This window comes from Takifugu rubripes, chromosome 3 (assembly GCF_901000725.2).
Source record: "Takifugu rubripes chromosome 3, fTakRub1.2, whole genome shotgun sequence".
NCBI classification, from domain to species: Eukaryota; Metazoa; Chordata; class Actinopteri; order Tetraodontiformes; family Tetraodontidae; genus Takifugu; species Takifugu rubripes.
The window spans coordinates 15,183,710-15,210,319 of record NC_042287.1 but is presented as its reverse complement, the minus strand read 5'-3'; the positions used below and the strand labels follow the sequence as shown (position 1 = coordinate 15,210,319).

General features: G+C 49.0%; 1 protein-coding gene across 1 annotated transcript; it reads left to right on the top strand.

Annotated features, from left to right (window-relative positions):
• The first annotated feature begins 341 nt into the window (after window positions 1-341).
• On the top strand, window positions 342-26,606 carry itga5 (integrin, alpha 5 (fibronectin receptor, alpha polypeptide)). The gene is made up of 30 exons (XM_003963515.3): window positions 342-782; window positions 7,803-7,933; window positions 10,829-10,929; window positions 11,261-11,384; window positions 11,511-11,572; window positions 11,650-11,695; window positions 11,771-11,896; window positions 11,975-12,019; window positions 12,143-12,186; window positions 12,305-12,361; window positions 12,815-12,867; window positions 12,939-13,147; window positions 13,224-13,415; window positions 13,495-13,540; window positions 13,668-13,781; window positions 14,967-15,022; window positions 15,588-15,745; window positions 15,866-16,003; window positions 17,951-18,018; window positions 19,169-19,319; window positions 19,440-19,532; window positions 19,963-20,042; window positions 20,144-20,224; window positions 20,307-20,412; window positions 21,167-21,325; window positions 22,110-22,217; window positions 23,463-23,576; window positions 24,053-24,154; window positions 24,234-24,356; window positions 24,465-26,606. The coding sequence occupies exons 1-30, from the start codon at window positions 577-579 to the stop codon at window positions 24,540-24,542; spliced, it is 3,171 nt and encodes a 1,056-aa protein (XP_003963564.2). The 5' UTR covers window positions 342-576; the 3' UTR covers window positions 24,543-26,606.
• The last annotated feature ends 4 nt before the right edge of the window (window positions 26,607-26,610 follow it).

The window sequence follows — 26,610 nt, the reverse complement described above, 5'->3', positions numbered from 1 at the left end:
ACTCACAAGAGCAATTACGATCTTAAATGATATCGGAGTAAATCAGATACGTTGTTCTTTGAGATTAAATAGTATTCTGATACTTTTTTCGGTTATTTTGGTTCTTTTATTATTACTTCACCATTTCCTGCGGTCTCCCTGACCTTTTATATCAGGTGTAAGGATGATTTCTGGGGCCCATTGTTATTTTATTTAAAAATCTGGGCGTCAAAGATAAGAAAAATCAAAAGTTCACAGTTGTAGGAGCCCTGATTTGGATGTTTTTTGGGGAATCACAGGCTCCTCCTCCTTCTCCTCCAAACTTTGTCACGACTGAGGGAACTCCCAACTCCGGGTGCCGTGAGTAGGTGCGCAGAGAAGGCGTGGGACGGGCCAGACGCGCACAGAGCGCAGCGAGGACGCGGAGAGGAGCTGACGGAGCATTCATGAGACAGAAGCCGGTACGAGTCACTGGGATGCGATTTTAGCCCCATTTCACTGCTGTTTCCCAGCCTTTATCTACGGTCATCAGAGCGCAACATCCGGACCTACATCGCCGTTTCAGACAGACTTCAGCGGATTATTTCACCGTCAGAAATGGGTCCGGGACGGTTCGGGGCTCAGGCGCCGGGGACGGTGGCCCCTCTCTCGCGCTCCTTCCTTTGTATCATGCTGTTGCTGACTTCTTCCCTGACTATCTGCGAGGCGTTTAACTTGGACCTGGAGAGCCCGACTGTGTACAGCGGACCCGCGGGGAGCTATTTTGGATACTCCGTTGACTTTTATTTGGTGAATACGCCCAGGTGAGTTTCTTGAATTCAATGAAAAATGCGTTTTTCCCCCGAATGATTATAATAAATATATATATTTAAAAAGGGGTGTCAGGAAATCTCCGTCACACTCTGAAACATCTTCAGAGTTTGAGGATGTAAATGAATCATCCATGAACTCATCGTGGGTGTTTTATTTTTTTGGTCCCAACAGAAAATAACTTCCTTTTTAAAGCTGCAGCCTAAAGTTCCAGTGGAAAAAAAATCAATTTGTGGGAGGTTATTTTGCTCCGACATTCAAATCTGCTTGTTCTGTGAACACGTTTTACGTGCACGTAAACCCCGTGCGCGCACTGGAACTGGCGTTCCAAGGGAAAAGTGTTGCGGATCAGTCTTTAATTAAACACTAAAACTAATGTAGAAGGTTGCTTTTATCAGATGAAAACCTCCCTGACTCTCTCTGGAGTCCTAATCTTACCGTCCCACCAAATGACATTTGAATTTGATCCTGTTAATCACCTTTGGGCTTCAGTTTTACTTCTGAGTCGGGATGTGATCCAGGCGACGCGTCCAGACTATTTTGGCATTTCCGGTGAGAAATGATTTGGATGCGTGCATGTCTGCAGCCAGGAGCATCCGTGTTGTTCCTGGTGTGCAGCAAAAATCGGACCGGCGCTGCTGAATGTGTCAGTCATCGTGGTTACTGGGAGCTTGTGCAGTCAGAGTTGGACTCAGACATGATCAAACTTCCTGACTCTGGTTCTCAGACCGCTCTTGGAGCAGCCAGCGGGCTGTGAGCTGAGGCAGGGCTTTGTGCTCCCAGCAGCAGTAGCAGCTCTAGTTCCCCCCGGCCCTCCTCTCCACCTCCCTGGGCAGCAGACACTCACACATGGGGGGATTCCTCCCCCCTCCTCTCATGACCCTTAGCTGTATGGAAGCTTGATGCTATTGATCTTAATTTCAGTGCCTGGGAAGAAAGGGCTTCATGAGAGAGGCATGATTTAGGATGTGAGGTTTGAATGTATGAACTCCTCTTCCTTAAGCATCCCCCTCTCCTCTTTCTTCCTCCTGTGCTGATGTCATTCTGAAGGGGTTTATAATTCATCCATAGTGCAGACCCTCCCCCACCGTCTGGCCTCCCCCCCCCATCATCTTCCCTACGCTCATTAAGTGTGAGAAGGGGCAGACGTCATCCTGCTGGTGACTTAATCTGAACTTTTCTCCACGTTGGATGTTGTTCCCTAGTTGGAGGGGAGCGAGATTCCTACAGCCCGCTCCCCTTTAATTTTCCAACTGTTGAAAAGCGCTCGGAAGTCAAATGTTTAACAAAAAAATAGGCGCCGGCGAGGTGCTGCTTTATCAGAGGCTCGCATGCTCACAGCTGCAGACACATCTGAGGCGAGTCCTGTGATGAAAACGCTGCTGCTTCTTTCGCCATCACGTCATCGCCTGCACTGGGGGGGGGGGGGCGTGAAAAGTGTGGGAGTACTGGTAATCTGAGGGTGAAGTCAGCTGAGAGGCTTTACTCCTGTCAGGCTGCTGTTAGCATGAGTAAAAATGTTTGTGTTTAAGCAGAAAGTTCTGTCTGGCCTCCAGCCTTTAAAAGCTGAGGCACCACAGCCGTAGAAAGTGACGTGTTGTGGTCGAAAGACTGAAGATGGGACTAATTTATTGTAAAACTGGCTAAGGTGAGGAAGACTGAAATAAAGAACTTCAGAACTTGAATAAGAAAGAGATGGAGGCTGACATCCGTCGAAATGTATGAGCAGAAACGGGGTTTAAATTAGTCCATAAGTGGCTGGAATGCAGCTGCGTTTGTCTCTGGTAGGTTTAGAAAAATGAGATTTATTACAGAAGAGAGGAAGATAATCATGTGTGAGTGGCTCAGTCAGACCTCCGAACACAAAGGCCTCCTTTGCTCCCGCTTTGGCAGACAAACTCGACAAAAAAGTTTATATGTGTAGGTCTGTTATAGCCCTCAGGCGCGGGTAATAAAATTACACTCGGACACTAGCAGACAGCCCACCAGGGAGGAACGCCCGCGGACAGACTTCATGAACTGTGTGTGACGGTGTTCTCCAGACACACAGGAAGGACGGGCGGATATAAGGTTCCCTATACTGTGTGGGTGTGTGTGTGTTCTTTCACTCTGAGTCAGATTCGACTCCGTGCGTGTCTCCATGTAGGCAGAAGGTCATCAAAATAGAGATGGACTTCTGAGGGCTGGTTTGATTCAGAAACACACTCCTCTCCGACTTTCCTCTCCCGGTGCCTGGCAGGGATAAGGGAGTGGATCTTTTCCGAGATGGATGCCGCCAAAGGTCAGGGGCTGTAAACAATAACAGACCTTTTGCTGGAGTGTGTGAAAGGATGTGAAAGGACGGTTCTCCTTACGAGCTGATGTGGGACTTTGTTAAACTCTGATGCTCGCTTGTTACCCCGAAACTACTTCTGCACGGTCCTTGAACTCATCTTTGAGAACAGCTCATTAAAAACCTTTATCTGATGATGGTGACTGAGTTGTCTGTTTAAAGGATGCCCGGATTAACCACGACAAGCCCTCAGATGAGCCGCTCCATGTGGGTCACCCACCTGGAGGTTACCCTCTCAAAGGCTGTTAGCGCTGAGCTAATATTGACCTTAGACTGGGGTCTCTTACGGCCTCTAAAGCCGCGGTGTTTTCTCTGCCTGCACCGAGGCCTTTCTCCACCTATGACCGGTGTTATTTCTGTTTTTGTTTTCATTTTCGTCCCATTTGCGCGGACCTGCCGCTAAAGGAAAGCAGCAAGCGGCTGAGCTGAAGGAGCACTCCCTGTGTGTTTGGCCTGCCAGCTTTTTCTTCACCCAGGTTCTCATTGTTACGCGGAGACAATGAGGCTCTTTGTCTGACAGCAGATAATGTTGATTTCCACCCGACGTCTTTATTCTTTATTTATTCTTAACCTTTCGAAGCTGCTTCACCCTTCACTTGCCTCTCCGGCAGGGCGGCAGCACTGTTGCGTCGCACTCCGCTGGGCTGATGGAGCCTTTAGATAAAGATCCTCTGTCCGCTCCAGTGGAGATACACGGTGGCGATGTGTTTAAAGACCCTGCCGTGGTGTCTGCTGGTTTGGGAATCCCCCCAGGACGTCATGTCTCCGCCGGAGTTAGTCGTCGGTCAGGGTCGCCCTGACTCACACTAGATTTAATCTCTGCCTGCCAGCGAGGCCTGTTTTGTTTTAGCCCCAGGTCACTAAATGATTCACATCTCTGTTAACCCTGATGAAAATCCTCCCTCCACAAATACAGCGATGACGCCATCCCGCCCACCCGTTGCTGATGAAATTCGAATCGCAGAGCGAGCGAGCTCATGTTCAAGATGGAAATAAGCTGTAACCTCTGGTCATTACTGCTTCTGGAAGTGTGTGAGCGCATTTGTCCATGCATGCGTAGGTGGGGCCGGGGGGGTGCACATACTGAGTATTTCAACAGCTGCCCCCCCCCGCGGCCCCCAGTCACCAGGTTTTATACAGCAGTCGGTCTATCCATAGGTGAGAGGGCTGCACCCCCTGATGTGGGCATTGTGCAGAGGTGTGAAGCGTCAGCAGTTAAACTCTCCACAGGAAGATTTAAGTGCAGTTGTTCCGAGAACGGGGGAGGGGCCGCTTTTGGGGTCAGGACGGTGGGAAAACGGCTTGATAAGGGAAAATGCACAACCTTTTTTTTTTAACTTTGAAAGATAGCTGTTTTGGTGTATTCAGCCATAGGAATTTAATAATGATTTGAAACCGTCAAACACAAACAATAAATGAACTATAGTTCCTCTTGTTCAGGTCACCACGCTTTTCCTTTTGCTCGGCGATGCTCGCGGGCTTCACGATCAAACGGTTCGGACTGTTTATTTGATTAGCACCAATAGCTGGAGAGACTAAATGGCTCCCACACAGGAGCGTCACATGATGTAGCTGGATTTATTAAAAGACCCATTTCTGCACCTTAAAATTAAATCATGACGGTCATCAAAGAGTGTAGTGGGAAGGCTTCGTGTGACCTGCACTGCTTCTCCCATCCTATGTGATGTCAGGACAGCAGAAAGTGTGTGTGTGTGTGTGTGTGTGTGTGTGTGTGTGTGTGTGTGTGGAAACAGGACTCTTTGTATGGCTCCATGTGGTCTAGAATAAGTCATCGCAGTCCACTTGTGCTTCTCTTCTCTGTCATTTGGCTAATAACACTAAGTGGCCACACGTGCTTAGTCAATACCGCCGTGCATGACATCATTCCGATATTAATTAAATTACGGTCCGCGTCAACCCCACGTCTGGCTCTCTTTGAACCCGGCAAACGTTTGAGAACGTTAGTGAAGTGGCTGTAATGAGTTTTTTTTGGGGGGGGGCGTTGTTCTGCTCCATTTCTCCAGCGCTTTGAGAGCGGTGAAGGTCGGACGTGGCAGGTCACCGCGATTCACTGAGACGGAACCACGTTCCTGTTTAAGCGCGTGCTGAGAGCTCAAGGATCACTGTACTTTTTACTGAGGTGTTGCTGAGAGTTGAAGGCCACAGCCTGCCCCCCCCCCCCCTCCATCTGGGCCATAGTTTTCTTTGGGTGGTGTTTATGACCGCAGGTGGTGGATGCAGAAGGGCCATAACTCAAATCACGTGATCTCTAATTTTAAATCCGCCGTAACGCCGTTCAAGTGACATCAGCTCTGCAGCTGCAATGGAGGACGATTTAATATGTAATGGAAAGAAAAAGGAAGTTCAGCCTAGAGAGTCGGCCTCATGACAGCCTCCATCTTTACCATCATCACAGAGCCGGTTAGCCGTAAGTGGCGCATTAGCATTCCCCAACTCCACTTTCTTAGCCCGCATAAAACAGCGGTTCCAGTCTGACAATTATGGTGAAAATGTGTCCTAATTATGGCAAACGCTGTGCTCATTTACAGCGAAGCTGTTGGTTAGACATCCATAACATCTAACCCCAATCGATTTACAGTTGTCTAATTAATGTCTAATGGTGAAGATGATGAGTGGCTGTTGTTTGGCAGCTGGTGGGCTCGACTGTGCTAAACAAGACATAATGCCTCTCATATGTTAGCGCCGTTGCTGTTTGTCAGCAAACAGACGAATGAGCAAGTGAAGGTGGCTTTAGCTCTGATATAGAGGTTCACAAGTGCCTGTAAAGACGTCGCCGACTTCCAGAACCCTCCCTGCAACCCTGAGCCCGCTCCGCTTTCAGCCCATCGCCACCGACGACCTACATGCATTTGCAATGCGAAGCCCTCGCCGTGCACTCCAGCTGCTTCTACAAAAGAATGTGGCATCAGCAGTAGAACTTCATTGTGCTAATGACACAAAAGCTTTATCTTTCAACAACTGGGGCAGATATGGCAGAGGGTGGGAAAATACCGGTTAAGGACCAGACTGATCCTTGACGGATAAGCACCCATTAAATGCTAATTCCTTCCCATTTACAGCACTTTCAGATCTCTATCGGTCTGTGTGAATGTGTGTCTGCACATCTGCATGTATCTAAAAGTAATGCCGACACACACACAAACACACACACACACACACACGCACACACACTGACTGCCAAATTGCTGATTAAAGTTGGACGCGCTTGTTTTGTTATTTCCTGTACTTTTCATCCTTTGAAGTGCTGCTGTGGCTGCCTGGATCTATGCCTGTTTTGGGTTTTTTTGTTCAATAAAAGATGATTCCAGATTAATTGCCTTTGTTAGTGTATTTTTTTAAGGCCTTGGAAGCTAAAGCCAGGTGTTTTTGTATAAGAATGCTGCAGAGCGTGTTCGTACAATGTCGTTTAAATGGAAATATTGTTTACTGTTGCAGCCTGTATGCAGGTCTGACGTTGCTGCGCTGCTGGAATTTTACTGCTGTTGGGGATATTCCAGCATAAGCATGTTTAGCCAGAACCTTTTTGGATTGCTTTGTTTCTTTTTTCCCCTCATCTCCTACAAAAACCAGGAGTTTCTGCCCCACGTTTGGAGTTGGAATTATATTGTGCACATATAAAATTTGCCACACATAAAATCTACCCAATTTCCTCCACGAGAAAACCCTCGACGATCTCTTCTTTTTCATCCGAGCTAATGGGTGGATTCAGTGGGAGCGACTATCACAACCTCATGATTTTGGACTACTTTTGGAATCAAGCTACCTCCTTATCTTCCTCTGGACCCTGGAGATGCTAAGTTTAGCCAAAGTAGAAATGCTCCACCACCACTAGAAGATCAGGGTAGGAAAGGGTGTGCTCTTCCTGTTCTGGTGCACCCCCCAAAGACCGTCTGGTCCCAGTGATCCCAGATCTCTTACCCACATCAACCGTCTCTCGCGTGCTTGTTGACTAAAGTGGGTCTACAATGAGGTAATGGCTAAGCCATCCACTTAAGTCACATTATCTGTTGGGAGATAGTTTTTCCAGTTACCGTGCCCGAGTCTTCTTTTCATCATTTAATGTATCATCAGTCGGGCTTTCTATTCTTTCTTGTCTGGAGGCTGTCTACACGTGAGTAATCCTTGGCACACCTGCTGGGTTTTTTTTTTTTCTTCTCAAATCTGAGTTGAAGTAGTCGGCCGCCTCGCCTGTAGTTGTTCGGAGTAGCTCCAAAGACATGAAAATTAGTACCGCAGCTGAAGAAACAAGAGTGTGACTCCACTTAGCCTGTCTGCTTTCTTGTTCTCAGACTGAATCTGCCCCTCGGGGATGCACGTGTGAGTGCTTCTCTGCCTGTGCCTGCCCTCACAAGTTGGTCGAACACCCGTCTGAGCCCTACATGTGCACATCACAGCGCCAGTTATATAGGATCATGTCAAACAGTGCTGCAACCTGTTAAAATGCTTTTCTTCTGAGTCAGAACGCAGCTAATGCGCATCCTGCATCTTTAAGGATGTCAAGTGGGAGGTCTGGATTTAATTTTTTAAATTGAGACCAGGCTAAGAACCACTAGCCTCCAGCTCGGACTTGTGGGACGCATTCGGGTTAATTAATATCCTGTGGTTGGGTTAATGTACAGTGGGAGATTCACAACTCCTCTCTTTTTTGCCCTGTCTGCAGTGCCAGTGTGGTGATCGGAGCTCCCAAGGCCAAAACGAGGCAGGTCAACATTAAGGAGGGCGGATCCGTCTTCTACTGTCCGTGGAGCCTCAGCCAGACGGACTGTCATGCCATTGAGTTTGACACCAAAGGTAAGAATTAATTTCAAATGAACAGAGGTGACAGTTTCCAATGTAATCAAACTGATTTACACGCCGTTTAGGAATCGGTTGTGCTTTGTACACAACTCTGTATATGAAATAAGTGTCTCACCTTGTGAACCGTCGGAGGCTCCTCTCTTGAGCAACAGCGTTCAACTCCACCGAACCCTCACTCTCTACTCGGGTTCCTGGGCACGGGATGATCCTTTTTTTCCTGTTTGTGTTTCCTCTTTAGGGATGAGTAGGTTACTGGCATTACCTTAGAGCTGTAGGGAGATAAGCAACCATTAAACACAAGGTTGAGTAAGAAGCGTCCTGTTTGTAGGACAGGTGAAGTCGAGAGCAGCGGTGGATGGAGGGCGAAGTCAAGCACTCTGGGAAGGACCGAAGTGGGCAAGGCTGAACATTGAAGAGATTTGCGTCTCGGTGTGGTGACAGTAACACCCCGCCTGTGTGGCACAGTGGGGAGAGATAAACGGAGTAAAAGGCCACAACTTTTGGAAACGGGTGACCCAATACAACCGGGGACGGGAACCTTTTCAGTCCACCCAGAAGACAAAAAGGTTTCCCAGCACTCCTGCAGCGAATGGTGCACCTCTGCACCGCTGCTCGGTGCATTTGTGGCGCAACATACCCCTCTGTGGCGCTGACTGGAGGCCCCGGTGAGGGATGTCACGCACAGGCAAAAGAGGCCTGGCGGCGAAGGAGAGTCCCCCCGTGTTGACAGAGAATGTCCCACGTATTCTAAAGATGCTTTAAATAGCCGATATGATTGCCAGAGATGGTTCCAACATCTGGATTATGGCAGTTGAATTTGCTCTGCAGTGCATGCACATCTGCATGCAAACATGTTCTACCAAAACATACCTGATATTTGATGCCACGGTGTTTTTACTGTAGCCTGATTATTACGTTTGTGCATTTGTGGTAATTAAATGTTGGTATTAATCACTTATGAATACAGATGAAATGCTGCCGCCTTGCACTTAAGGCCTTCAGTTAGAAACACGAGCAGGGGTGTCCTGCGTGTTATTATATCCTCGGCTTTATCGCTCCAAGAACAAAGCGGTGTCCCTCTCTCTCAGTGTGCTTGAGCTCTGACCCACGGGCCACAGATCCTCTTAATTAGCCTAACTAATTGGGTCAAAGTGGACCTCCTCCTCTCCACTTCCTTTTCCATTCAGATAAGAGCCTTTCTATGGGTCTGAGAGCAAAGAGTGAGGGCAGCAGGGAGGGTGTGAGAAGGGCAAGCATGGGATGGGAGGAAGGGAGGGTGGGTAAGGCCAGAGGAAAGGAGGGAGAAACCAGAGCCTTGTTCTTCCATTCTGTCCCCCTCTGTTCTCCTGCTGTCAGTACTCCCACAGGGCAGCTGATGTGATGAGTGAATTTAGCCATTTGTCTTCAAACCCACCGACACACACACACACACACACACACACACACACACACACCCACACACACAGAGTGTGGGCTCTAACCCCACTAATGGCCATTCTCTCACACACGGTTCAAAGGCGAGAGTGAGTCTATGGATGCACTCCAGACCTCCACACTCCCATGCTGGTCCCCTGAGAGACTGGGCCAGTCACCGTGTCCCATCAGCCCACCACTCTGACGGACCTCCCAGGTGGGGTGGGGTCGATCACATGTCCCATTTCTGGATTTCTCTGTGTTGGCAGGTCTCTCTTTTCTCCTCCTACATGAGGCTGCCTGGCAGCGTCCAGTTCTTATTGTCCCTGTCCAAAAATTTACCTAAAATGAAAATGAACATTGTCCAGCAGCCGAGCCTTATCAGTTAGCAAAGTTCCCAAAAAGTCTCGGAGCTGGTGTGTGTGTAAAAAGGACTTATATTCACACATTCTGCTCCGTCCATTGTAGATGAAACATGTGCGCAGGACAGTCTGGAGATGGAGATTAAGCAGAAATACAACTGGGTTGTTTATAAAAATCATGATAAGACGAGAAGCAGCACCCCCCACACAGTGCTGCAATCATGCAGATTTGTGTGAGATTAAAGAAATGTGGAACAGCGAAGAAGGGAGACACAAGCGCGTCCAAACAGAGGTTGCTTAAAGGAAACTGGAGCAGAGCGTGGGTTTTCCTTGGACCCCAGCCCCCCTCCAACTTTCCACAAAGATGGATCTACTCCAAGCTGCCTAGTTGGCTGGAGGGGGAGAGACGTGGATGGAGAAAGTCTGAGGCGCGGCCTAATTTTACATTCACAGAGGTCAGGAGTTCTTACACTATGAGCCAGCCCACAGCCCCTATAAGATCCTGTCCTGCTCTCCCGCCAAGTGTCTGTGGTTTGGGTTACATGGGAAATGTGTCCGCAGGACGGCGTTGATAACATGGCTGCTCACGTTTGCCCTCCCGCGTTGTGGATTCTCTTTCAGTTTGTCGGCGTTTCTGTTTGCGCGGCGGCGTCTGTCCTCAGATAAAGTCACCTTTCAACCCGACTCCTGAGTCCATCTGTCAGCTCGCCGCCTGCTGTCACGTGGGAGGCCAGAGTTAGTGGACAGGTGGCCAAACGGGGTCAGAGGTCGTCAAGGTCGGAGGAGGCCCAGGGCTGCTGCAAAATGTTATTTCCATTGTTTATTAATCCAGAAGTCACTTTCAGTCACTGAATCTTTAAATTCCAACAAAAGCCACCTAAAGATCATTGCAGCTGTCATCGAACTTGTAGCAAAACCCTTTTTTCACTCTGATTGTCTCACTGGATGAAAAACGGTGTAGCTGGAGTCCGACGGCATTTTTCTGCCCACTGTCCAGATGTTCCCACTGGCCTGAGAAGCGGATGCAGAATGTGAATTCTCGGGGTCGGTGAAAGGAAGCCGGTCCTCCTTTCGCTCCTGCTGATCAGTGTTTTTGCTGCTTGGTTTCCTCCAGGTGATCGCACCACCTTGCTGAACAACACGGAGGTTCAGGTTGACTTCAAGTCGCACCAGTGGTTCGGGGCGACTGTGCGCACGCACGGCGACACCATCCTGGTAAGGCGCTTCAGTCGACGTTGGGTCGTTCATAGATTAGCTTTTCTAAATTCTTTATGCTAAAGACACGTTTCCTTTAATGGATGTTATCTGCAGTCCCCACACACTGACTGGAAATGCTGTTTGCTCACTCTGACTTCCTGAGCTGCCTCTTATTTGTGCTGATAGTCAGGGTTGAGACCTGGGTCGCTCCAGACGATCCACTGACCTCAGCCTGGGTCTCAGCCTGGGTCTCCTCCTGAGTTCAACGACCCCGGTGCTCAGCACTTCTCTCAGCACGTCACTCCTCTCAGCCAGTCACCAGAATTCTCCCACCTTCTTTCCACCCCAGGCTTGTGCCCCTCTTTACTCCTGGCGCACAGAAAAGGACATCCCTTACGTTGACCCGACAGGAACCTGCTACCTCTCAACTCAGAATTTCACCAAATTTGTAGAATACGCTCCGTGCCGCACAGGTAACTTCTCTCTTTTACCTTTTTAAGTAGCCGTTTTGACTCCATCCAGGAAAATTATGGCTGGATTGAGGCAGGTTTTCAGACGCCTGGACTCGCCACCAATCAGTTCTGTTCTTTGTGCTTCAGAGATCAGTGATGCAGTCGGCCAAGGTTATTGCCAGGGAGGCTTCAGTGCTGACTTCACAAAGGTAAATCTTCCTGCTCCTCGTGATCCAGGCTCATGTCTCCATTCTGTTTGTCCTGATTTCAATGGTTTCTGTTACAGGATGGCAAAGTGGTGCTTGGAGGACCCGGCAGCTACTTCTGGCAAGGTGTGTATTTTATTTTAAGGTGGTACTGGTTTGTTTTAAAAGGCATTTTCACATTTTCTTGGTCTCCTTCCTCAGGTCAGATCATCTCTGCAGCTAAAGAGGACATCATCAGAACCTACTACCCCGGCTATTTCATGCAGTCTGTGGATAACCAGATCCAGACCAAACAAGTCCGGGCTGCTCATGATGACAGTTACCAGGGTGAGGCTACTTTTATTGAACATGTCTTCAATTATTTGCCCCATCAACCCTGACTCACGCCCACACTTCCACTGTCAGGCTACTCTGTCGCTGTGGGGGAATTCAGTGGCGATGGAACCGAAGGTGAGTCAACAAAACAGGGCGCGTATCCTCATGTTTCCTGAGTTGCACGCAATGACAGACCTGATCATTGAGCTGGAGGTATTGAGATGAACGGAATGTGAAACGTTTCCTCACATCTTTCAGATTTTGTGGCCGGAGTTCCAAAAGGACTCAAGCTTTATGGCCTGGTAAGAAAACCTTGTAGAAATCTTTAAGCTGCTTTAAAACAGCCTCTGCAGCGGGGAGTTGCTTTTCCAGTCCATTGTTATAGAACGATGTTAAGCACGTCTGTGTGCTTTCTTTCAGGTGTCAATTCTAAACGGCAGAGATTTGAAGACCTTGATAAACTACACTGGCGAGCAGGTGAGCTCCTGTTGCCGACATTTATGAAAGCTTGGCCTAAATTGCTCTCTTTTTCTCAGGAGAGCTCCTAATTGTTCAAAACAAGCATAACTTCCATTTGTTTCTGAATTTTGGGCTTTTCTGAGGTTGGCTGTGAGGCTCCATTAGTGAGAGAAAAGTGCTACAGTCATTTGTGTAAATGGTTGTGGGACTAGAAATGCGCTGAGCGGAACCCACCTCTGACCCAGCTGGGTAAATAAAATCGCTCGATTCCTCTCGTTCGTTCATTATCGGAGGCCGCGTCAAAAGATCAAAGAACGATCAGAAAATAAAACCGACCCGATGCACAGATAAACTGCACAGAGCCCGTAATGTTTGGCGATGTCGCGTCGCCGTGGAGCTCGAAAGATCAAAGCAAAGCGCCCAAGAACAAAGCAAATGACGTCAGTGCCTTATGTCGGCCCTTTCTTGCAGATGGGATCATATTTCGGCTACGCCGTAGCAACGACTGACGTCAACGGCGATGGGTGAGCACCGTTTTTTTTCTCTCTTTCTTTTCTATTATGAATTTTCGATTTGAGCTAGTTTGTCTCTGCAGGATGACCGACTTGCTTGTTGGAGCCCCCATGTTCATGGTTCGAGGCTCCGACAGCCGCCTGGAGGAGATGGGACGGGTCTACACTTACCTACAACGTGGCCCCCTGAACCTGGAGCTCCGCCCATCTCATTTAACAGGAACCCAGGTGTTTGGGAGATATGGAAGCACTATCGCACCTCTGGGAGACCTCAACCAGGATGGTTTCAATGGTCAGGATGATTTTAGACGTGGAATTGACTAGAATTTACACAGAGGAGTTTTGACTTGACTCCCTACTTTCAACAGATGTGGCGATCAGCTGTCCATTCGGAGGCGAGGAGCAGCAGGGTCTGGTCTACATCTACAATGGATACTCGGAGGGGCTCAGCGAAAAGCCGTCTCAGGTGATTGCAGGCCAGTGGGCTGCTGGGAGTATCCCTTCCAGCTTTGGATTTGCCCTCAGAGGTGCTAAAGACCTGGACATGAACGGATACCCAGGTGAGAGACGCAGCGATGATGTCCTTTTCAAACAAAGCGTACGGTCGTTTCTAATTGTTGTAATTACTTCTCGCCTCAGACCTCATGGTTGGCGCCTTTGGAGTCAATAAGGCAGTTCTCTACAGGTACGTTCTTAAACCAAGGAATGAAGATGCTTCACCGCCTTTTTCATGAACTTAACTGAGAAAGTGGCATCAAAGTGTAACTTCACGTGATGATTGGATGCATTAGCAGCGTGTCTGTCCTTCGCAGATCCCGCCCAATAGTCACCGCCAAAGCTTCTCTGACAATTTATCCAAACATGATCAACCCTGAGGAGAAGAACTGCATGATCACCAGTGGAAACACCAGCATTCCTGTTTCCTGGTGAGCCCCCTTCTTCCTGTCCCCGATGGTCCAGTAAAGCTCTGTTGGTGTTTTTTAGCCTTTCCCTTGTCACCCACATCCATAAACACTCTTATCCTGGCAGGAAGTTCTGATAAGGAATATAATTTGGCTTGACAGGCGCTGCATTAATTTGCAGCTGCTTCGACAAAATCTCAGATTTGACACCGTTTCTGCTGCAGAAGCAGTAAAAAGACTGTTGAATAGCAGCATTGTTAGCAGTTTTTGGCCTTTTCTCCATGTGCACACCCCTCCCAAAAAGGGGAAAGGAAACACATGATGGTTGCTTGCTGCCTGATATGGTTGACACTGAGCTCACATGTCTGTTTCCCCCCATTTCCAGATCCTGATCCATATAGGAAACTGTTGTATACACGCGTGTCTTGATTACACTGCGTTGCTAAGGGAGGATTTTTTTTTGCGTGGTAGCAGAGCACAAGGGATAATGGGAGGGAGGGAGAGAGCTGGAAGGTTTTTTTAAGGAGATATTGTTTGCTGGTGGAGCACAGCTGGGAAACATCAGGACCTGTAGACTCGTGCGAGCACGCGTGCACACTTGTAAGAAAACAGGAGCACGTATATGAAAAGCCCTCCTTCTACACTCTCCTCTCTCATGTGGTTTTACAACTAGAATTTCCGCTTTACTTTTTCAAATTTGTGAGTTGCATCTCCTCTGTGTGAGTGTGTGTGTGTGTATGTATGTGTGTGTGTGTTGGGGGGGGATTGGGGGGTTCCAACAGGAGTATATTGTGTGGCTGATGTCATGGGAGACAGCTAAAGACTTATGCAGACGGCCATTGACTGGTCAGTCTTGAAACCTGAGTCGCTGCACAATTTCACCCTTCTTAACTGCTATTTCTTAATGCGTGTGTGCGTGTGTGTGTGCGTGTGTGTTTGGGGGGGCTGTCTGTGAAAATGGAGATGCAACGATTTAGCTTGGCTGGAGAAAGTGGTCAGTTGCCAGCGTGTTTCCACGCATTTAGCATTTTTTTCATAGTCTTCATCGTATTCCCATCATGCCTTGTGTCCTGTAATGTGAGCCATGTAAGGAACTGACAGGACACGGACAGAGCAACGAGGGCTGTTTGCCCTCTGTTTGTTCTGATTCTCTGCCATTTGCACAGCAATCCTCCTAAATCCCGTCCTTGTCTTGACTGTCCAAAACAGTGTCAACCTGAGCTTCTGCATATCTGCTGATGGGAAGCATCTACCAGACGTCCTAGGTGAGCCAACTTTCCACATCTGCACTTTATTACAAGCCAAGAAAAGATCCCAGAGCCACCAATTGCAGCTGAGTTGTTGTTGGGGTTATTAGGATCTCCATTAGCTGAAACTGCTCCTCCTGGATCCACAGGAGAGAGGTAAAGATTCAGTTGACTTCAGCTCATCACAGGAACTGGAACGATAAAGCCTGGTGTTGCTCACAGATCAGCATCAGCTACACAAACCAGCACAGCACGGTGCAAGACATCTTGTCAAACTTCCATGTCTTTCTACATTCAGACCATGTGTCAAAGCAAGATGTGTTATGATGACAAGAAATTGGTGCAGCAGGCTGAATTTCAGCGATTTAGGGATCAAACTTCTTCTGTCAGCCCCTAATTACCTCTAATGGCTGCTTCCTTTACAAGTGTAGCCTGTTCCAGGAGCTTCAGGGAACATTGATGACATTGTGCGTGTTTCAGTGTATATTGTGTGTTTTGGTTTTTTTTTTTTTTAAAAAGCTGCCATTACGGGACTCCACAGTCATCAAGCCATGAATGCACATTTGTGCCCTACATGTTCCAGATTTCCAGGTGGAAGTACAGCTCGACAGTCAGAAGCACAAGCAGAAGGGTGCGGTGAAAAGGGCTTTGTTCCTGGATTCCCAGCAGCCCTTGCTCCAGAGGAGCCTGGCGGTGCGCCGTGGCGAGAACGTATGCAAACACACCAAGCTCTACCTACGAGTGAGTTACACAAACCCCACGATGATGGTCATTCTGAGCCTCGGCCAGGGCTTCTGCAGCCTATCTGCTGCTTCAAACGTCCAACCTGAACCTGATTTCTTGGTGTTTCTGTCATTCCAGGATGAGAAGGAATTCAGGGATAAACTGTCCTCCATCTACGTAGCCTTGAACTTCAGCCTGGATCCCGAAGCTCCAGCTGACTCTCACGGCCTGCGGCCCATCCTCAACTACCAGATCGCCAACGTAAAAGAGCAGAAGGTATTTCTGATGCACCCCAGAAATGTTCTCTGTTCATAGAGGAGAGGGTTTGTTCCGAGGGTGCGGACGCGGAGGGCCGGCCGATATTTCAGGGTGGGGCGCAGCCAGGCAGTTTGCCCATCTGGAGGAAATTTCTCGGCATTTTGCCAGTTTCCTGAGAAACGTGGAGAATCGGTGCAAACATGTGGAGAATTTCAGCTGTGGCCCAGCCTGCAGCATGTGGGAATACAGCAGGAGCGTCCGTCAGCGCGCTAGTCCCTCTCCCCCCCCCCCGACACTGATCGGATGTGTGTCCGTCTGATCCCTGTTGGACCAAGACTCAACCCTGCTGACATTTATGATATCAGAGCTGTTGGGTTTCCAACATGTGGCCTGTTTCAGAGCCAAGAATGAACGCGTTAAATCTGAAAAATCCCTTTTTCAAAAAGACACCCAAAGAGGGCGTGTGTGTGTGTGTGTGTGTGTGTGTGTGTGTGTGTGTGTGTGTGTGTGTGTGTGAGATGCATCAGCCTGCTGACATCAATCTCTCTTTAGAACGTGTGAAGGAAGCAGCGTTTAGACAGTGATTGGAGATTTCTAGTGCTCGGCTTCGGCCCCGAGCAGACACACGATGGCCGACTCGTGTGTCGTGGGAAAGCGCGGTCGACCATGTAACATTTCGCCGCCACGGCCCGGACGTAATTCCCCATCAGTCGGAGCGAGAAAGAAAGTGGTTTGATGTGTTCGGCGCGGTCTCTTTTGCTTTATTCTCTTTAATATTTTCCACATGTCCCCGTGAATATTTATGACGATGGATGTTTGAGCTGCCGCCAGTCTTGCACAGAGGCACGCGCTTGTGCAGATCTCACCTCTGGCAGAACTCGGAGCGGCCCAAAACCGTGACCTCATTGTTCCATCGGACTCCATGAGCCCGAATCGGGGCCCCGCCTGTTTTGACAGGCTGGTTTCACTACAGGAGGCCCATCCCATTGTCGGCTGTTGCTGCTGCTGGTTATCTACAGCCTTCACATGTTGTGCCGTTGTCCTCCCCCGGCAAACACACCAGGGCGCACATGTGGCCGTGTTAGCGTTCCGGTTGCCACGGCGTCCACAATTAGAGCCCCCGAATGGTGTAATGACAAGAAGGGGCCTTGGCTCTCTGTAATCTCCTCCTCCATTTCTATTTATTATCCTCGTCGCCACGAGCGTCATTGCGTTGATGCTCACAGCGGGATGCAATCGAGCCATCTGCACGACTTTCCTCGCCGCCACGCGTTCGGCGGTCGCCCATTTGTGTTCCGCTTCGCTGTAATCTTTGAAGCCACACTTGTGCTTTCTTCTCCTCACTTGATATTCCTTCTCTGGCTCAGGAGGTTCCTCCGGGCTCCTCCTTCTCCCTGCGCTCCCCCACGGCCGTGGTCGGCTGGGCGGCGTAGCGTGTGGTGAAAGTGCGGTTGGCCACGCGGCGCTGTGATGTGGGACGCCGGTTAGAGCCGGGAGCAGGCAGATCTGCGCTCGGCTCCGCAGGAGTACCTCTCCTGGCGGACGATTTGTCATTAGTTCATCATTTCCTTCTGTTGCAAACGGGAAGCATGTGTGTTTGTGCATGTGTGTGTGTGTGTGTGTGTGCACGGGGACAGCTGGTTCAGGAGGGGGCGTGGCATCTGCAGACGATGACCTCACTGACTTGTCGTGTTACAGTAGTTCAGTGTTGTTGTCTGGTAGAGAGACGACTGTGGTACAGGTGTCCGGATGTGTGTGCGCACGTTCGCACGTGTGTGTGTGTGTGTGTGTTGGGCGGGAATGTTTTAGTCATCCCGCATGTTGCATCTCGCTAAACACATCCTGTTGTCTCGCTGGAACGCACGTCTGGTTTATCTGGCGTGGCTCGCGCGTGACAGGCGTGTGTTTTGTCACCGTGCGCTGGTGTTCGGCCCTCGTGTTGAAAAGCCCATGTGTGTTTTCTAGGCCCAGATTCTTCTGGATTGCGGAGAGGACAACATCTGTGTTCCTGACTTGAAGCTGGCCGTTCAGGGGTGAGTGTGTTCGTATTCGGAGAAAAATCCCAGGATGGAATTCTTCCATGCTCCGTGCTTTCATCGCCTTCATATCAACTGTGTTGCTTGTGTTTGCAGCCTACAGATTTAATTCCAATAATACTGAACTCAAATACAGTTTTATACAGCCTGAAACCCCCTCTGACCTCTTTTGCATTGTAAGCGTGTATGTAACACATGCTAAACTGTTCTGAACTCTTGGATTTGAAGGCGTAAATGCAGCCGTTTCTGCCGTTGCTCCCATTTTTTATTTGGATTAGCATAGCGGCGGGGCGCATGGAGCCGCGGGGGCGTTCTGGGCTCCCCCCATAAAGGAGGAAATGACTCTACAGGTGTGAGGTCACGCAGTTAAAAATGTGGAAAAAGGAAAGAGATCGCTCCAGAAAACCAAATCCAAACCCAGCCGCCTCGGTAGCTGCGGGGATAACATCTCCCCCCCCCCCCCAAAATTTCAGGAATTTATTAGAGGTTTTTACAAGAACAACACAGCCTCCCTGATACTCTTCTGCTCCGTCATTTTGATTTCACATTCCATTAATAAAAGGAGTGCGTTCACCATCTGACTCCCTCCAGAAATGGCGTAGAACCACCTGCTGTGAGTGTCGGCACCATCCCGGAAACTGAGACGTGCAATTAAAATAAGAGCTCGGTGTTTTTGGCTAACGGCCTGGTAATAGCAGGACTTTGTCTCATTCCTACAATGGTTTGCTTTAAAAATAGTGCGCTCGCCATCACGATCGCAGTGGACTCGCAGCTCGGCGAGGACCTTTTTTTTTTGCTCTCCTGCTTTAACAGAGCAGGCTGTAATTAAAAGCGCCTGTGCGGCTGTCTGTATGGACTCTATCATTGTTCTTGGCGCTGGGAAGAGGCGGAGGGAGGGAGGGAGGGAAAGCCGAGGAGGGGCTGCGAGCTTTTGCAGCTCTCTTATGTGTAACTTTATAACCATCACAAAAGGTTGCTTTCATCGCTGGAGCGACCGGCGATGTTTCCTGGACACGCCGAAGATGTCACCCTCCTCTAGAATCAAACCTTCACGTGTCGCTTGACCCATTTTCCACCATTAATCACCACCACTGAGCCCGCTGACCCGATCCATAATCCTTTTTTTTTTCTTTGGTGGGGTTTTCAGGAACAGGAAGGAAGTCTACCTGGGCGATGACAACGCACTAACGCTGACTTTCAACGCCAGAAATGAGGGCGAGGGGGGGGCGTACGAGGCGGAGCTGTACGTGGTGTTGCCCCCTGAAGCCGACTACAGTGGAATTGCCCGCAATAACGAGGTGAGAAGAAACCCAGGGCGCGTTGGAAACCCACGGCTTCCAGACCCGGATGTGGTTACGAGTCTCTTTTGTCGACCGTCATCGGGCCTCGTTGACCCGTCTGCTCTCTCCCGTCCCCAGAGCCTGACCCAGCTGACCTGCAGCTACGACACCGAGAACCAGACCCGTTACCTCAGCTGCGATTTGGGCAACCCGATGAAGTCCGGAACCAGCGTAAGGACACGACTTTCTTCTGGCACTTCACGTGTCACCGAGAATTTCTGAAAGCAGTGGTTAGGGGAGCTCCCCGGGCTGGCAGTTCCTGTAACCATGGCGACGCCGCCCATAAAAACAAACAGTTGACTCCACAACATCACGGTTTCCTCCCCTTTGTTGGAAAATATTGTGCACCATCAGCAGACTGGGTGCGAACTGCACAGGAAAAGTCGGTGTAAGGAAATGTGACAGACTCCATCTGTGTCCTCGTGCCACCCCCACCACACACACACACACACACACACACGCACACACACACACACACACACACACACACACACACACACACACACACCGCTGCCTTTTTAATGGCCCGGTTGCATGCCAAGCCTCGGTTGTCACCCACCCGGATATAAAGGTTGACCACATGGTATTTCTGCTGCTGCAGGTGTGGGCGGGTCTGCGCTTCACGGTCCCACGGTTGAAGGACACCCACAAAACGGTGCAGTTTGAGCTGCAGATCCGCAGGTAAAGCTGCCAGAAATTGCAGCAGGCTTGAGATCTTTCCTCCTCTGACAGCCGCTGCTCTGGGATGACATCAGCTAATTGGAATCTTTTCGTTTCCACAGTAAAAATGAGAATAATTCCCACAGCGAGGTTGTACCCTACATGCTGGAGGTGGTGGTCCAGGCTGATGTCATCCTCCAGGGGTGAGTCCAGTGTTCGGTTTCCCTCATCTGTCTCTGTTGACGCCTCACCCATGTCCTCACATCCCCAACCTTTCTTTTCAAGCGTGTCCCGACCCGATAAGGTCTTCTTACCGCCCGCCAACTGGAAGTCGACCAAAAGCTACGGGGTGGAGAACGACGTCGGGCCCGCGGTGGAACACGTCTATGAGGTAATGGGTCACAGTTTCCTGTGGAGGGAATCGGGTTCAGTTTGATTTCTTCTGTTTTCTCTAGTGGCACATTTTTATGTTTTGGAAACATGCACACAAAACTACACAACGATGTCAGACAATTCGCAGCAACACGCCCGGACCCTTCAATGCCAACAAAGCTAGCATGTTAGCTGCTAATTAAATGACAGGGATGGGTTGTTAAAGCGCATCGGATTTATTTGTAGATTTTTTCCAAGTAATTATGGATATTGGCCGTCTTTCTCTCAACTTAGCCTCCATAACTATGTTTTGTTAACATCAGAATACCATCATGGCCCTTCAGGCAGGACCTGAGCTTTCTATATTTGTAGTTTTCAGCCATCTAACGTTAAACTGTTCATGTATCTTTTTTTTCCTACACGTAAACACATTTCATTTACTTAACTTAATTTCTTTGGCTTTATTCTACAGAAAAATAGAGATTTGACACAAATAAACTCCCAGGCTCCTTCTAAACATAAACTGCTGCAGCGATTTGGGCCAAAACTGTTTAACTCTGTCTTTCATTTTCATTTTCTTTTTTTTTTTTTTTTTAAACTCACCCATCATTTAAAAAATAGGCGTGTTCCCTAGTTTTGCCTTTTACATAAATGAGGACAAACAAAGCTTGACAGCCCTGCCTTTAAATGAATGTGTGTTGGAGGTCAAATCAGAATCCATCATCCGTGTTTTTCCGAATTCTGCTGATACATTTTCCCATTTCCTCATCAAGCTGGTGAACAACGGCCCCAGCGGGATCAGCCAGACTGTGCTTGAGCTGCGCTGCCCCCTCAGCACCCAAGGTCAGACTGTCCTCTACCCCCTGGAGTTCTCCACACAGGGACCCATCAACTGCACGTCGGACAGCAACATGAACCACCTCGGTCTCAAAGTGAGTCTCCACACGGCCTCACTCGCTTGGGTAAATGAAGATTGTTGTATTCTGTGATGGCCTCCAGCTGGAGTCAGATGTATTATTAAGCGTTGGGGTGTCTTGACGGTCGGCCCACACCCACCTCCTCCTCCTCCTCCTCCTCCCAGCTCCGCAGCCCCACCCAGGACACTCAACCCACCAGCACTTTGAAGTCCCGGTTCTTGCCTGTCCTCCTCAGAGTGCTTATTCATTTCCAGCATCGCACACGCCCCCTCACCCCAGCTTTTAGCTTTCATAGCAGTTTGTGTTCACTTTTGACCCCCCCCTTCATGCATGAATCCTTGTGGGGTCAAACCCTTGCTTGTCATTAATGACGGCCTGGGGGTCAGGCTAGCATTGCCAGGGTTGGCGTGATCCCCCCTCCCAACGAGGTCAGAGCCCGTCGCCACCGTTGTGCTGTCAGAATTATCAATGTTTTTACTTATTCGTCACGCTGACGGCTGCAATTTACAGGTAATTTTACACTCGCTTGATGGTGTTTGGATTAGAAATGATCTCACCCTCTCCCAAGAGTCCCGCACGAGGAGAAACACGATTGTTACTGTTAGCAACACAACACAGCAACACAAATTGAGTATGTATCCTTCCGTCATCGTAAATGTGCTTTGGCGAGGCTGAACCCCCCCCCCCCCCCCACAAAGAGTCTGTACTAACGGACTCAAGATGTCCAGTAAACTGACAGAGAGGGCAGAAAAAGGCAAAACTCAGGAAACTTAATGTTTCTGTTCTGTTCCCCCTTCAGCTCCAGCGCCCGCCGACAGAGTCGCCCATTCTGGCGCAGAAGGCGGACGAGCACCACATCGTGAAGAGGGACGTCCACAAGAACCCGCTCGCTCACCTGACCAACCTGGTGAGATGCTGACAGGTTTGGGCGTCGCGTCAGAAAAAGCTTTGAATGGCGCGTTTCTCATCGCTCGCTCCGTTTTGGGACTCCGAGCTCCTGGGATTGGGTAATTAGGTTATGATGTCATTAAACGGGAAAGGTCAGAGGTGAGCGGTCGCTCCCTGTGGAAGCCTGAGATGTGCTCATTACAGCCTGGCTGCTCTTTCATTCTGCCCCCCCCCAGCTCCTCCACACACTGGCCTTATTGATGGACACAGCTGCAGGTGGCCGCTGTCGCCGCCGCCGCCCGTGGCTACCTGCCTCCACTGAGGAGCTCTTTGTCTGCACGCTCGGCGGCGCTCGTTTATCACGCTCGCTCAGACGCGTCAGTCTGAAGGAATCCTGCTTCTCTTGTGTCAGCACTTCTTTTTGCTTTCACCCAGGAAGCGTCTCCGTTGCTCCACTCTATGGATTGTGATGGATTGAGTGGTGGTTTGGGCACGTGTACGTAGGTTTGCTGCTCCGGCTGTCAGTCGGGTCAGACTGTTGTTCTACCAAGCTGTGGGAAAGGCCGCCACACCCCACACGGTCCAGTTTATCCCCCTGTGGAGGAGAGACGGGACTCTTGATCCACATTCATTCATGTCACCAAACCGCCGTTACCCAAATGCCCCCCCCCCCGGCGTGACGAGGGTCTGCTGGGAGGAAACGGACCGATAGCGCTTCCTGTCTGTCTGAATATCCTAATTAAGTCTGAGCCTAAAGGAAACGGCGCTGTCTCTCCTGAGCTTTCCTCAGAGATCTGCGCCACGTAAACTCGTCCTCTTCTGCTGAATCACCAAGCGCCCGTCTGGTTGGTGGTCTCAAGACAGCAGTAGCTGTGAACTAAAATGTTCTGAAATCCAGAACACACCAGGCTGTGTGATGACGATGTAATTAATGCTGTGGTGTTGTACATTGGGAAAATGGGCTGGTTTCTGTGGTCGGGTAATAATGTGACAAGTGGTGCACGCAGCATTTTTACAATCTCGTGACATTCCTTTAATATAATTTGAAGCAGGCCTGGGATCGGGATCATAACATTGGCCTCTTTGTTACATTTATTTGACCTGCAACATTAACAAGGCTGTTATTTGTCCTCCCCATTTGTTCTGCTACTTTTCCATTTTCCTTTTATTTTGTGTGCCCATCAACAAGATTTTAAGAATGACGGCAGTTATGAGCAGAAGCGTGTTTAACGTTTTTCCAACGCCCTCCTCTTTCTTCCTGCAGTCCTGTTCCAATTCAGACTGCTGGACCCTCCGGTGCAACGTGGGTCTCCTGGAAAGGGGGACCACAGCAATCCTTAAAGTGCGCTCCCGCGTCTGGGCCGAGACCTTTGTTGAGGTTTGTTGCGAAAGAGCTTTGCCTTCCAAAGTCGTGTCATTGTGTGCAAACATATGTTCTCACCAAGCAGAGGAGAGGAAAGGACTGCATGCTCCAGATTAGTCCATTCCCACTGTTGCCTGCCATGTATCTCATGTCAGTGTTTTGGCAGGAAGCACACAACACACGTCGTGGCGAAAAGGAAATGTTACTTTTTCAGCTTTAATGCTGATAAATCCTGATAAATTGTTGACATTAGTGCAACATCAGCAGTAGATTCTGCTTGTGTATGCAGAGAGGAATCTGATTCCCACAGAGAAAACACACCACAGTTCCTAGTTTTACACGTTTACTTAAATCTATCACATCTGCACGACACACTGCTGCTGTACAACAATGCGCTCAAATGAGCCTTTACATGTACTCTGTCTCCGCCTAGCGGCCTTTCGGTGAATTACATATTTATTTGTTTGTTTCTGACCTGATTTGGTTCACAGAGGGCGTACAAGCAGTATGTGTTGGAGTGTCTGGCCGGATACAGTGTGAGGAAGATGCCTTATCTCATTCTACCCAAGTATTATCCCAGTGGGGAGGAAAAGGTATATACGCTCAGGCTTTCCTTAATCCCCAACAGACACACACACACACACACATACACACCTCTGCCTTTGTCCTTAGGTGGTGACACCGTTGCTGTGGAATAAGCCGGATCTAGAAAACTCCGTCCCGCTCTGGATCATCATCTTGGCCATCCTGGCTGGTTTACTGCTCCTGGCTCTCCTCATCTATGTCCTGTACAAGGTGAGTTAAACACACCCACCTGAAATATCCCCTTTTGAAAACCCCCCCGCAGCCGCTGCTATCGTCTCATTATGACGTGGGACCTGTTTTTTTTAAAAATATTTGTAGATTGGATTCTTCAAGCGATCTGTACCCTACGACATGGCCATGGAGAAAGCCCAAATCAAGCCCGTCTCTGAAGCCTAGAAGACGACCGCGATGACGATATCCGGCGAAATGACTGCAGCAGAGGAGGGCGACGGAAGCTGAGGAGCAGATCAGAAAGCAGTCGTAGAGCGAAGGAGAGACCACTGGAACTCCACTGTGCTGCACTAGATGAAGACAAAAACATCCCAATGATCTCTGAACTGTATGAATGTTTCTTAATTAGTTCTCTTTTTTTTAAAAAAAAGTCTTCTTTTTTTTTGCGTCCCGTACTACCCCTCGTTCTGGTGCTATTTAATAGTTCGTTGTCTGCTCACATGGACCGTGTGGCAGCCGGGAATGCTGTGAATTGTGCAGTCTGCCGAAGCCGGACAGCATTTCTTTATTGACGGACGATCGGTAAACAGGTTTCAGGTGAAAACGGTTCTCTGGCTTTAGAAAAGGCGACGCCTGTTCCACATAGTAGATCCAGCTGAAGCCTGTCTGATGTGCTCCTTTAGTTCTGTCTAATGCATGCTGGGATAGGATAACCTATCCTGGAAAATGGATGGACGGATGGATGGATGGATGGATGGATGGATGAATGGATGGATGGATGGATGGATGGATGGATGGATGGATGGATGGATGGATGGATGATCTCCCTCTCTGCCTCAGGTTGGTGGACAGGGCTCGGCTGACTTAGTTTTTGCACTCAAAGGAAATCTACTGATATAAATGACACCAGGACTGACGGACTGACTGACTGACTGACGGACGGACGGACGGACGGACGGACTGACGGACTGACTGGCCTTCCTTTGGGGTTTGCTTCAATTCCTACTGATCACTTTGTTTGAATCTCCGTCCGGTCGCCCGCGGCGACGCTCGACTGGGACGGGAACGCCACAGATCTGGGAGACCGCGCGTTGTGGTTATCCGTCCTTCGGTCCCGCATCCTCGTGCGCGTTCTTTGGGTGCGCTTTGAGTTCCGTGGCGATTTTAAAAACCAAAGATGGGACAATCAGCCTCATTGTAGCCGTAGCAACGAATGACAAAAGGCCACAGGGACTGAACGGTAAAAGTATTATCTTGGTTTTATTTGTCGTGTATACTGACTTCTTGTGCCTTTAATGTAAATAGTGCGTGCGTGCCGCAGCGAGGGCCGCGTGCTCGCACGCACGCACGCACGTGTGTGTGTGTGACCTCACGCATCTGTATGAGCGGTGTATTTATGAATGTTTGTTATGAATGGATCAGTTGTTAGCTTCTCGGAGGCTCGGCCACCTTTATCCCCGTTACCTCTTTAGATTGAGACAGTCGAGGTTAAACCCTTCTGGGTTGTTCTGAGTCGCCATGGCGACAGAACTGTGGGACTGAGACCACCAGGATATTTTTATACCTCCACTGCAGGGATGAAAAACGGCCCCTGGAAGCTAACCGGTGTTTGGAAGTGCAATATTTATATTCACTCTTTTTTTAAGTGCTTTTCATATTTACCTTTTTTGTGATGAGTTTTTGAGTTTGATGGACCGGATCCTTCGCCAGGTTCTGGTTTTTCACTGTCAGTTGCTTTTCTCACAATTTTTTTTCCTCCTCACTTCATCGCTGGGCCACTTTTCTGACGTTTTGACACATATTGACACAGAATGATCAAATGCAAGAGAACTTGTGCGAGTTGAACGTGTTGCCCGTGTGTGACCCGTCCAAACAGCGCCATTAATCGTCTTTAGGACACTTTTCTCATCTGTCGCTCTGGTCCGATCCTGATTTACTTTTGGTCCCACAGAAAGTCCCTGTTTGAACATTTAACAGTGTCCATCATCCCATAATTCATCAAGTTGGGAACATTTCATGACTTCTTCAGTGGTTGCATCAGGAAAAGACGCTGTTCCTTATTTTATTATAATTATTTTTCAAAAACCGTGACCCAGTTTCACTCCAGAAAAGTTGTACATATTTATGAAATGGAAAGTATTTCTGCATCAGATTGCTGATTTGTGAGGGTTTTTTCTTCACCCCATATTGGGGAGAACAGTTTTGTCAGTGGGGAAGGTTGGGGGCCAAATTTGAGGTCAATTTTTACCTGTTATTGTTTGTACTTTAAATAAAATATTTGGCTTTTTACAAA